At 40.1% G+C, this 13278-nt stretch overlaps 1 protein-coding gene across 1 annotated transcript; it reads left to right on the top strand.

Moving 5' to 3' along the window:
• The first annotated feature begins 805 nt into the window (after window positions 1-805).
• tp53 (tumor protein p53) lies at window positions 806-6718 on the top strand. The gene is made up of 11 exons (XM_079214923.1): window positions 806-921; window positions 1843-1988; window positions 2072-2156; window positions 2271-2459; window positions 3610-3784; window positions 3900-4012; window positions 4335-4444; window positions 4636-4760; window positions 4841-4938; window positions 5028-5098; window positions 5440-6718. The coding sequence occupies exons 2-11, from the start codon at window positions 1900-1902 to the stop codon at window positions 5534-5536; spliced, it is 1152 nt and encodes a 383-aa protein (XP_079071049.1). The 5' UTR covers window positions 806-921; window positions 1843-1899; the 3' UTR covers window positions 5537-6718.
• Window positions 6719-13278: the final 6560 nt, after the last annotated feature.

Raw genomic sequence — 13278 nt, 5'->3', positions numbered from 1 at the left:
TGACCTCCCTGGAGAGAGAAAGAAGTGTGTGGGTTCATCTGTCACAGATAGGTTTACAGTAACAGCTAAAACTGCAAGGTGTTACAACTGATTACTTTGCATTTTTAGTAATGTTATTCTTTGGAGTATGACATACAACTAAAGTATTACAATAATAGCAAGGAACTAATTATAGTTTTTATTTTATTTTAATTTAAACCAAGGTTTCTGAGAGCAAAATATATACTGTATTTTGTACGGTATCCACATTTGTGTTTTGAATGTATGTGTAGATCTTTTCTGAATGTAAACTTTTGCCACTTCAATGTAAATAAATGGCTTGTTGGTGGCTAAGCATGTCCAAATATATCAAAGTGATGTACATAGTACATACAATTTATGAAGTAGGATACATAATAGCTAAGTCAGCAACCAATGGTATAAATGAGGCCATCGTTTTTGATTTCCATACGTCATGACGTCTGGTTGCTTTCATGTTCAAAATAACGTGTCGTTTTTTTAATGTATATGTTACTTTGGAGAAAAAAAAGAGAAACTAACTTGAATAAATTTAAAGTTCCTTTAACATTTAGTATTCTAACTAACACTATTAACAGTCCAAATAGTCCTTCAGATATACAGCAAAGTCTATTGCAACAATCCATTTGTTTTGTACGTTCGTTTTTAAATTACAATATTTCCGATTATCATGAATGCAGCAGTGTTTCGCGATGTTGCGCGTAGGCAGAGAACACTCTGTGATTGGACAGTGAACAGAATGAAAACCCTGCCCCTCCCCCTTCTCTCTTTGTGGGATTCCCCGACAACAACGTGCTCCGCTTAAACTCAAAATATTTTGGACTTTTTCGTATGTTTCGGCTCTCCGCCTCTACACCCACCAGTGACTAATTTTTCTCGGACAGCGGTAGCGGGATATACAAGGTAGATGTGCAGTCATACATATCACAGCAAACCGCCCGAAAGCCACTCATGTGTCCGTTAAATATTTTTTCACGACAGTTTTGTCGAACGTTAGTCGGTCGGATTTCCAAAACGTTGTGCTAACGTAAAGGTAGTTAAGCTAACGCTAAACTCGCTTGTAAACAAAACTATGGAAGTGCGCTTTTACATTGCAAACCGAACCTGTCAAACGGTCGACACGTTTAACTTGTCGGTGTATTTTGGCGTTTAGTGACATTGTTTTCGTGGAGTTAATAGAAAAGAGCCAACTCGGTGGTCTTAGTTAGTTTGGGCCTCCTACTGAAAGTACCACGGTTAGCTCACAGTTAGCTTAGCTCAAAGTTAGCTAGCTTAGTTCACGGTTAGCTTGCGTTCAACGAGTCGACGGCGACTCGCTCTGATTTTGACGTCTGTTACAATTTCCAACTTTGTGAATGGATTATATTTATACATTTGTTTCATTAAACTGTAGTCTGTTTACATTGAACAGTAGTCAGTGGAGGGGCAACTTATTTTAAACTTCGTTCATTTGTGTTTCCTGTGTGGCTGCAACCTGCAATTATCATTTTATGATTCATTCATTTTACGTCATCCGAAGTTATTCGTGAATAAATAAGTCAAACGTTTCCCGGTCTCATCTTTTAAAATGGAGGAATTTGCCAAGTTTCTCTGTTTTGGTTATTTCATCATAAATTAATAAAACATTTTGCCATGTTAGTCCAAAAGGAAGAAATCACGTTGGGCTCCTGGAAATTGGATGGTTATTTTTTAACCATCCAATATAATGGAAGTCATACACTATTAGTTAGTTGAACGGGAAACTAGTTAAATGGAGAGTTTGATAAAGTAAATGTTTTATACTTACCTCATCATCTAACACTTACTTCCTGTTGATGTCCACAGCACACCTGCAATTTGGCTCTTCCTAATTTTCTCTCAACTGGAAAAGGAGAGGAAATAATGATGGAAGAGCAAGATTTTGAAGGTTTGACTTTGAGCCAGGCCCTGCCGCTCAGCCAGGACTCATTTAAAGAGCTGTGGGATACTGTGTAAGTTGTGTTTTGATAGTAGATATCATTTAATATTTCTATTTCATTTTTCACATCACAAGTTAACCGGTTTGTTTTTGCAGAGCAACTCCCTCTATCTCCACCATTTCAACGAGGACTGATGGGCCTCAGGAAACTTGGAGGTCAGATGGGAACATGTATTTGATGGTAAGCATTACCTAGCCATGCCGCTGTTCAAAAACATTCAATTGAATTGCTGTAGCTGAAAATGTTCTATTTGTCAATATTCATATGATGGTAACTTCAATCTGATCTCTACAGTTCGGAAGTGAGCAAGCGCTGACTGAGGCGTTCGATGAGAAGCTGTTTGAGCTGCCCATGGAGCTGCCCACTAAAGACAGTGTTACTCCCCCTGCCTCCACCGTCCCGGTTACAATCGACCACCCGGGGGAATTTGGCTTCCAGCTTCGTTTCCAGAAGTCTGGCACTGCCAAGTCTGTGACTTCCACTGTAAGTAATCCTAGGCCTAAAATCTAATATTTGTAAAATATTAGTCCTTCAGGTATTTTAAACAGACTGGTATGTTTTACTGCTCATTTCAAATTGTATATGTTCCAGATAACCTGTTTTATATCTGTTCTGATCAATGTGCGATAAACGGCTATCAACTTCAACAACAAACATCTGTACTTAGTGCAAATGGGTTATTTAACAGAATGTAAAGATCAACAGGATGCGCAGCAGATTATCCTGCAACCAAACATGAAGGAGCACAAGTTTGAGCCCCGTGTAAGAGACAAAGAAGATTTCCACAGCTCCTTAGTTTCACCATTCACTGCTCAACGGAGTTTCTCCATCCATAGTAAAGAAAAATTCCATACAGTCTTTTTTTAAAGTCTTTTTTTATTTAAATCAAACTTGACTATAAACATTTTTCAAATTGAGAAGCCTGGAAGTTGCTACAGTAAACTCACTCACCCGTCTCTTAAGGTTTTATCACCCACACAACTATTTAAAATTGTGTTAAACACAGCAAAGGTTTCAAATGGAGTGTTAATATCTTACCTTGGAATTGCGTGTAAAATCCCTTCTTTTCTAAATGTCTCTGTGGCATTCGTATGGAATCTCATTCATTGTGACTATTCGCTAAATTGCAGGTCTAGAGTCAGTCACTGCGTTTGAAGAGCCAATGGCATGAATGTTTACACAGTGACTCACCAGCACTGCTCTGCAGTTGGCCAGTTTAGTTAAGGTTAGGGTGGTCTGCCCTGACACTGCCGCCCCCCGCAACTTGTGCTCTGGTCTGTGTGAGAGTTGCCTTCTGGTTGTAAAGCCCAGCGCTGACATGACGGGACATGTTCCTTCGCTGTCTTCCTCCAGCACTGAATGGGTTAAACAGAGACAATGCAAGGTAAAAAGTATTTTAATTTGACATATCTGGTCTTATTTGGAGAACCTTACATGTAGTTTATTTTGCTTTCATAGTTTATGAATAGTTTTTATGAAACCTTTAGTATAGTGTTAAAAATTTAGTCTTTATAATAGTGGGCTTGTTTTTCCTGAGATGGATCTCAGACCAGCGCTTGGCATTTGAGTCCTCATATATATGTTCTGTTCGTGTTGATAACATGAATGGCTTTCTCCCTGTGCTTTCTCTCAGTATTCAGAGATTCTCAACAAGTTGTTTTGCCAGCTGGCGAAGACCAGCCCGGTTGAAGTGCTCATGAGCAAGGAGCCTCCTTTGGGTGCTGTTCTCAGAGCCACAGCGGTTTATAAGAAGACTGAACATGTTGCCGAAGTGGTCCGCAGATGTCCCCATCACCAGACTGAGGACGGTAAGGAAAATGCTTCAGTGAAAAATTGCTTTGTGGAAGAATTTTTGTCTTGAATTTGATTGAGCACGATATATCTGAGGTGATTAAAACATGTTCTTACCCGTTTTCCTTTTAGTTGCAGAGCATCGCAGCCATCTGATCAGAGTGGAGGGCAGCCAGAGAGCTCATTATTTTGAAGATACGCACACAAAGAGGCACAGTGTGACTGTCCCTTACGAGCCGCCACAGGTGCGACTGCCTCTCTCGATTTGTCCGAGGGGGAACTTGTCTTCTATAGCAGTTATTTTCCTAATATTTGAACCTCAAATGTTTTCTACGTGAGTATATGAACCAACAGCATATCACATTTTAGCCTGAAAATTAAATGTTCATTAAGTACAGACATTGTGAAGTCATCCATGAATGTGTTTCACAAAACAAACAAAGGCTGCCTTTTGCACTCCCAGAGGAGTCGATTAGCACTTAAATAACAAGAAAAGTTGCCCTTTTCCCCGGATTGTACACACTGATGCCACCAGTCGGTAAAATTGTTCTTCTCTTCCTGTTTTAGTTGGGCTCAGAAATAACAACTATACTGCTGAGCTTTATGTGTAACAGCTCGTGCATGGGGGGCATGAACCGCAGACCCATCCTCACCATCCTGACCCTCGAGACTCCAGAGTAAGTGTTGCTCCTCTTTACCAGATGTAATGGCGATGGCAGGAATGTTGACGTATCGTTTGGGTACTAAGAGGGTTTTTTCCCCACTCTATATCTGGATGATCTTTTGTGTGTTTTTGCTCGGTGTCCTTTTTTATTTGTTTGTGCTGCCTAGGAAAACATTGTTTACTCTTCATACATCTTCTTCGCAGGGGACTTGTTTTGGGCCGGAGGTGCTTCGAGGTGCGCGTCTGTGCTTGTCCAGGCAGGGACCGTAAAACTGAGGAGGAAAATAGCACCAAGATGCAGAACGGCACGAAGCAAACAAAGAAACGCAGTATGTTTTTGTAGCATATCTTGAGGTTTCCGTCTCAGCTTGCTGTTTCCTTGCTAACCTCCTCACTTATGTTTCTTTAGAGAGCGCTCCCCCGGCTCCAACTCCTGACGCTTCTATGAAAAAGTCTAAGTCGTCCTCCAGTACAGAAGAGGAGGATAAGGAAGTGTATGTTCTGCACGTAAGTAAAGATACTTACTGTTATAATGCTGGGCGTCTTTACAAAATGTTTTATTTTGTTTGATAATTCCCCGGTGATCTCTCCTGCAGGTTAAAGGTCGCGACCGTTATGAGATGTTAAAGAAAATCAACGATGGTCTGGAGTTGCTGGACAAAGAAAAGTAAGAACTGCATCCTGGAAACATCCTGAATTACTTTCTGTGGATTAAGCTTCTAACTTTAATTGCAACATAACATAATATATCTCAACATAGTCCACACATTAAGGCAGCTATTCTTGTCGTTGGCTAATTAAGATTTTAAACCCTGTGTCACTAACTGGATTTTAGCCTCCACGCCACTGCTGTTTTATAAAGATTACCTGCCACTAGAGGTCACTGTGCATCATATTTAAATCAAACCCACATGCCACAGGTCAATGAGGTCATTATGTTATTCTAACCATTTTAAATTGTGTCACATCTGCCTTTTATTCCTGACACTGGCTGCTTTCTGTCCTTAGCAAAACCAAGACCAAGATGTCTGTGAAGCATGAGTTTGCTGCGCCTTCCAGCGGAAAGAGGCTCAAGCAAAGAGGAGAAAGGAGTGACAGCGAGTGAGGAGCTTGCTGTCTCGAACACATGTCCTTGCTTCCGCCTTCCACGCCATGGAGTTTGTCAGCTTTTACTTTCAATCATTTATACGTACTCCAGAAAACTTGATCTAATAACTGTACTGCCTGATTGTTTGCTGTACTCTAAGTATGGTACAGTATCTTGCTGTTTTTGACGTTTGCAAATGAATAAAGGTTGAATAGTTGATGCATAGGAGAGCAGTTCAAACTGTAAGCAGGTCTGCTTCCTCCTCCATGCCCTCATTGCATTTAACGGTAAACTTGGCATGAAACAGGATATCGGGGAGGGACTTTGAATTAGGAGGGACTGTCTTTTATCAGTGTTGACCATGGCAGGGGTTTTCGCTTAAATTAGTAAATTTTATGAAACGAATTTATGTTATTCATTTGTCGACATTTGTTTTTATATTTTTCTAAATGGTAATCATGATCTCGAGAAGCAGCTTGTTTAAAATTAACGGATATGTGTTTTCAAAGGATCCGAAAATGAATACGAGTCACTGCCATTCGTTTAAAGTCACACTACCTCCATTCATTTTCCGTGTTACTTTCCCAGTATTGCTTGCAATTTCAATCATTTCCATCCTGCCAAACCCTTTAGGCGGTCAATTGTACCAAATCGTTCAGTTCGGCAAAACCACATGAAAATTAAACATTTTGTGATTTGAATTTTTCAGAAAATAAACGGTAGATATTGGGCTGGCTGGATCACCCCAAAAAGCTAATCAGCTTTTTAGTACATGTAACTTTTATACACAGCAGAAACTGAAAAGAGGGATTTTGACAAACATTTGCACAATAAATTTGCAACAGAACTTGTACGGACATAATCTACCAAGAGAAGCGGCTTTAAAGCTTTTATAACGTGCACGCTACTCTGTTATGTATCATTTGAATTTATTTTTTATTTCCACTTTCAGCACTTCAGTTTGATGTGACCAATCACTGGTCAAATTAACCACTTTTTCATTACACTGCCAAAAAGAAGTTTAGTTATGGGTATTACTATTATTTCTGTTTCTTAATAAATTACTTTGGGAACTTAGTTTTGTATAAGAGGTTCATCTTTCTATATTTTTCATTGTTATTTTTTTTCCCATGGCTTTTTTGTACTAATTTGTGTTTTGTTACTCAACGCTTTAAGCTAAAATAAATGCCTAATGTCAAACTCTTGTATTCTGTTACTCCACATGCATAAATGTTTTCTGTCTTCGCACCCTCACACAACTATTCATTACCTCACGGCCTTTTTTCATGTTAGTACTTTGCATGTTTGGAAGATGCAAACCCAGGAGCATATTGTTGGCCTTGGTTGAAGGGACTCTTGTGTTGCTAGTCAAATGTGCTGTTGCTGCAGCAGGTGTGCTTTATTAGTTCCTTCTCTTCAGAGAAGCAGGTCACATCTGAAGTATCGATAGCCCGGGTGAGTAGAGGGACATGTACATTATTACTTTAACTTCATGTTTAAATGTATTTGGTTCTTACTTTTTAAAATTATATTTCACAGCAGCTGTCCTGTGAAATTTCAGCTGCCGTAAATGTAGGATCCACTGGAATCCAACATGGGAAAGTTATATTTCGAAAGAATTTGCATTTTTATTTCTTGTGAGTATTTTCTCTCGATGGTATTTATCTGTAAAATACATACATCATTTTAAATTTGCAAGAAAAAAGTTATGTGATTATCATTATCGATTAATCCAAATCTCCTTTAGAATTTCAAAGTTACGCAAATTTACACAGCTGAATGTTTGTGAACTTAACTTATCCTTTATCTAAAATGTATCTGGAAAAACTAAATAACTTGAGAATATAGAGGTACACTATTCTGTTTGTGGGGTAGCTGCAGACATTTGGCCAGGTGTTGATCATTGTTTTGGGTTGCGTGAAGAGCAAAAGCGTAGAATCGATTGGTTGATGGAAATAAATCTGAATCTGCAGTTATTTAAAAAAGTTTATCCTTCAGTCAATGTCAATTTTCATTGGATTTTTGAAGGTTGGTTGGATAAAATATAAATGTATCGATGTCACTGTGGACTCTGATATTTTCCACCTTATCTGTCGATTGGATCAGTGCGTCACAAACAACTGCTCTCCTGTGCGTATGTTTCTCTTCAGCTCTGTTGATGTGCAGAGCTGCAGAGCAGCAGTACTTCCTTCATGATTGGAGAAACCTCACGTGGCACGAGGCCAGGACCCACTGCCAGGTACAATAAAAATACTGACGAGCTTGTGATTTTTAATCAGTAAAGTACGGGTGTTTGAAGCAGCATTTAATTATACAGTTGTCAAGTAAAAACTGGTGTTCAGAGCTGGTAATTATCATATATCTTTATAGAACAGTAGACCGTCATCAACACGGACGGACAGATTGTCCATTTAGTTCTTTACAAACGAAAACCATCTTAATCTAAAATGTGAACAGCTCTGTCCGCTCCAGATCCTCTGTAAAAGATGACTGTGGCCTTTCACGTCAGGTCTGTTTCAAAGAGCTGGTGACGGTGACCCCTGAAAACATCAAAACCATCTCCCAGAATCTCACCTCTGACTGCTGGGTCGGCCTCCGCAAGAACTTCTCCTCCACCGGCGATTCCCGTATGTCCTGGTCCCGCTGGGCCGACGGGGAACCCCTCACCTTCCAGAACTGGTACCCTGGTTGGCCGGTGTTTAAATCCTCCCCCCAAAAAACAGCCTGCTACTGTAGCTGTCCAGCAGACACGACGAGCTGCATCACATTGCCAGGCTTTACTCCACTAAACAGTCAACCCACCACAGCTGCACCCACGATGCCAGTGGAAGCATTGTGTGTGCGATCACATGCGCTGTCGCCGGACGTCCCAGAGACCACCGTGAACTACATTGAGGACTCCTGTGTGGCCATGCTCAGCTTTGGGGCCTGGGTGGAAAAGAACTGCTCTGAGCTTCTGCCTTTCATATGTTACGACGGTAGGGCTCTTTTAAAGCCGACATTGTTGTGGCCCCACTTTTCATGATGGAGCAACATGCTCACCTGTCACCTGTCTCAGCACTGCACCCCAGCTGGAGCTAAATTTGGGGAAATTAAAAGAAACAAAATTAAATGGGTTTTGTTGTCCTTCAACATAGAAAAATATTACAAGCATACACAGTGAGTTGTGAATGTATCATAGGCAATGTTATCACATGAGGACCCCAACAGCCAATTCACGCATCAAATTAAACTGAAAATGTTCAAATTGTGAAAGAAAAAGCACCCCAAAAATATGACCAGAGGTTTACCTCTTTAGAACTCCTGAAGGTTAAACTTGTGATAATTTGATTTAATTTGATTTAATTGTTGACGTCTAACATTGGCTTCATTGAAATCACTTTTCTAAAAAGATGCATGAATGTTGCTTTTTTCATCCAGAACAATATTAAGGAATCTTATGTATTGTTACAAAATTTGTTTCCACACTAGTTTAAACACAACACATGCAGGGTTTATAGTTTAAGTGTACTTTTTCTGATTATACACCGCATTTTTTACCTTCGTGGATGTGTCTGCTTCTTTACCAATTACCAATAATTACCAATCTTCCTCTCATTTCCGACCGCAGAGCGTTTCTTCGGCCAAGCCAACGTGACCAAAATCACCTCTGAGAGTGCCGTTCTCACATGGCTGCCAGCGCCCGGGGACATCGATCATTACCGCGTCGAAGTCAAAGTCGACGAAGAGCGAAAACAATTCCAGACCAACAATTTGACCTCTGACCTCGTCAACCTGACAGCAGGCAGCCGCTGCTCCGTCCAGGTGTTCCCTGTCAAGTGTAAGAGAGACCTGGACCCGCAGGAGATCGCCTTCTACACCAGTGAGTCTGCGTCAAAATGACACATGAACTTGTTTTTTCACTGATCTTCAACCATAACCGTGATGCCCTCTCTCTCGTTTCAGCACCAAACAAAGTGGGAAACCTCACCGTCACCAAGGTGACAGAAACCTCAGTCTTCCTGAGCTGGAACAAACCAGCGGGAAACGTGGCTTTCTATCTGATTGAGGTCCAGGGAGGAAAGCAGATTCAAAGTAAAAACGAGGACATAGAAGTCGGCAGTTTGACGCCTGGAAACATGTACACGTTCACTGTCCTCTCGGGAGTCGGGGACAATTCTACTTGGAGTGAAGAGTCCAACGTCACAACATACACCAGTGAGTTTAAAATAACACAAATACAGTGATGATGACGCCTGACAGGACCGATGAAGATACCCCACAAACAGAAGGAAGCACTGTATGCACAATATAATTGTAACAGGACGTACACTGTATGCACCAGACCAGTGAAAGCACAGCTAAAGTTCAGGGTGATGGCCATGAAGGACAGTAATCGGTATGTATTTACACAATGCGCTTGCTTCGTTTACTTTTATATTCAGTTATCGGTCGGCCCACCTCAGAACATATTTCAACATATTTAAATAAAATGTATAAAATCCAAATGAATTTGGGCGTTATCGAAATAAACGAGGCCAGACAAAATGTAATTACATTTTTTATTATCTAAATCATCCAATTTTTAAATCAAATTGTATTTTATCTCATGGTGCACACCCACCATATTGAAGCAGTCGAGATCCACGAGTAAATTAAATTTGTGTATTTGTGTTTTACGACGAGTTGCGTAACTTGCGTATGTAGTCGATAATTTGACTTTCTTTTCTTAATCTGTCTGATGTGAGGTTTGTTCAATCTGTATGATCGTCTGACCGATCAGGTTTTTTATCTGACAGTTGAATTGTCAGAATCTTAGCCCATGTTGTGATGAACTGGTATTGTCTTTTAACTTGTGATGACTTGTCTCTGGAGATGCACCGCTGCTTATGCCTTCTGCGGTTTGAGTCAAGTAACTGCTCCTCTTCCTCCCAGCACGGTGTTTAATGAAAGCGTGAACCAAACAGAAGTGAATGTAGCGCCGCTGCCAGTGGGCACCAAGGTCACCCTCAGTGTGACGGCACTGACGGCCAGTGACACTCTGGGGGGAGACAAAGTGACTGTCGTCAGCTACACCGGTAACTCTGGGCTTCTGGTTCAGCATCTTTTGTTGCACCATTGCTTCACAGAAACCTGTTGAATATCACTCATCTGACTTTGTGACTCCTGCATAGCTCCCGGACCAGTTTCCAACCTGACTCTGGTCACCACATTTGACTCCCTCACTGCCACGTGGAAGCCATCCAAGGGTGACTCTTTATCTTTCACCGTCGAGCTCCAGCTGGAAGGCGAACTTGTAAACACAACACACGACCTCACTGAACCCAGGAAGCACTGGGACGGACTATAGACTGCAGCCAATTACACAGTGATCGTCTCGTCCGTTAGTGAACATTTCAAGGGCCCGTCAGTGGCAGGCTCCAGCTTCACCAGTGAGTCACTTTGGCGCTCGTTGTGTTGTCTCCATAAGTGTGTTTTTAGTAATCATTTTTGAGTTGATTTGGTGAACAGTCAGTGTGATTCAGTAAACAGTGAGGCTGATATCGGTGACGTGCTGCATAGTTTCCAGGGAATGTCAGACTCTGACACCAATAAATAATAATACTAATGTATAGAGAGTTATTAACAGAATGTAAATGCATCAAATAGCTGTTGTTGAAAAAATGCCAACTAAATAGTTTCACAATTAGGGTTAGGATTCATGAAAATCTATAACTTGGAAATCTGCTGATATTTTTATTATCATATGCACATATAACAGGCAGTTACTCTATACAATGGAAAGCTTATTTTGTTAGGTCCTCCTTACACACAGAATTTCAATGAACTTAAGGTCAAAAAAATTAAGAATACAAAAAAACATTGCTATAAATACATAGTATAAGAAAATATATAAAATAAGGCACACAAATATGATAACAGTATTGCACATTTAGTTTCAGTTTCACTGAGTTACTACACTTTGATCAAAAATATGAAACACATGAAAATGAAAATCCTTTGACTTATGATCACTGCCTCATTTCCTCTGTTCTCTTTTTTTCCAGGGCTGTTGCCGCCTACTAACGCCAGGGTAAATTCCTCCGATAAAAACCAGATCACCTTCCAGTGGACGGCCCCTGACAACATAGCAAGAGCCAGATACGCCGTCAGGATCCACGCCAGCTTCTGGGGCCACAACCTCTCTGATGACGTGGACGACAAAACCTACTACAGGTTTGACGGCTTGAAATCCGGGACTAAGTACGACTTTGAAGTGCGAATAGTGGCGGATGGAAAGTCAAGTACGCCGGCGGTTGTGTCACATTCCACCGGTGAGCCTCTCTGACCTAAAAGACCACGCTGCTTGTTGTGCACGTTAGCCTTAGCATTAGCAGCTAACTGTTGTACTTTGTCGCTACGTTTTCCAAAGCATCCCATAAGACTTTGGTGGTTATTTATTTAAAAGGTTGCAGTAAACTCTCAAAATTTAAGGTTTTGTTGCTTCCTTTTTTACAACAGCACCTAACTTACTTGTAACTAGAGCCAGACTGATGCTCCATTTTGAAACTCTGACATTCAGCGGATATTTGATTTTGAACAGAAACACATGACACAAACGAAACGCTTTGTGAAAAAGTGTGAGAGTTGTGCAACATTATGTATTCTTCCAAATGCATGTTTTACAGTATGGATGAGTGTGCTTCCTTGTTTTCAGCTTTCTCTTCACACGTCTCACAGTCTCGCTTTGTTCCCCAGTTGCAGAGAAAAGGAAACTCAGTCTGTCTATGTCGTGCTCCTCGGCTCAATCTCTGCTCTGTGATGACCACATCACCAGGGAAAGTGTATTTAATCAGGTATGTCACATCACCACAAACAGAAACCGGGTCTGGGAGGTAAACTTAATGTATTCTACAAAATACACTTCTTATTTAAAATTGATTAAAAGTGCAGTGATGATCTGGATGTATGTGTGATATGGACTGGCTCAGTTTTATGTTTCGTAAATCCAGTTGGTTTTGTGTGTGTCCATAAACAGCTTGTGTGTTTGTGTGTTTCGTTGCAGTTCAATACATATTTGAAAGAGCTGTTGGGGGACAATATCTTCTGGAATCTTGAGAAGCAGGAAACTGAAAAAGAAGGAACACAAGAAGCATAATTATTTGTTATGATTACTATTGATGAATTGGTATTATAACAGCAAAACTATAATAATAATACCAAAAACCTATTTTATACTTTTGCTGATTTCCTTTTGTTGTTATTTCTTTTATAAAATTGTTTGGCCCATGATGGTCAAAATAAAGAAATAAAGAAAAAACTTACCGGGTCAAAATTGTATAATACAACAACTTGTCACTTACTAATTCATAATTATCATGAGCCTTTTTGGTTATTCTCACGTTTATCTGCTTACATTATTTTCTTCCTGGCTGAAATTGGCTTCCTTTCTTCAGCAAATATTTTAAGACGACTGTATATCATGTTCTAGCGCTTAATCAAGTTTTCCAGCTGAAATCACATCAATCTTGTTCAAAGTCTTCATTGAATAGAGTCTAGCATACTATTACACTAATAATGTTTGTGTAAGGTTTACTCCAATCTCACTGCATCCTGAAATAAAACAATATTTATGATCAACTATGGTTAAATAAATGACCAAAATAATAGCAGTGCACCATATCTTCTTTATTTTTAACAGCTTTATTTATTGAATTTACACGCAGATGATAGATAATAATTAGCATGTTCAACGCTAACCCTCAGTTAGCTTCAAATCAGATTTTAAATAACGAGCGAAA

The sequence above is a fragment of the Taurulus bubalis genome, assembly GCF_910589615.1.
Source record: "Taurulus bubalis genome assembly, chromosome: 3".
In the NCBI taxonomy this organism is placed as follows: domain Eukaryota; kingdom Metazoa; phylum Chordata; class Actinopteri; order Perciformes; family Cottidae; genus Taurulus; species Taurulus bubalis.
Note: the sequence above shows the minus strand (reverse complement) of the source record. Positions and strands in the feature narration are given on the sequence as shown.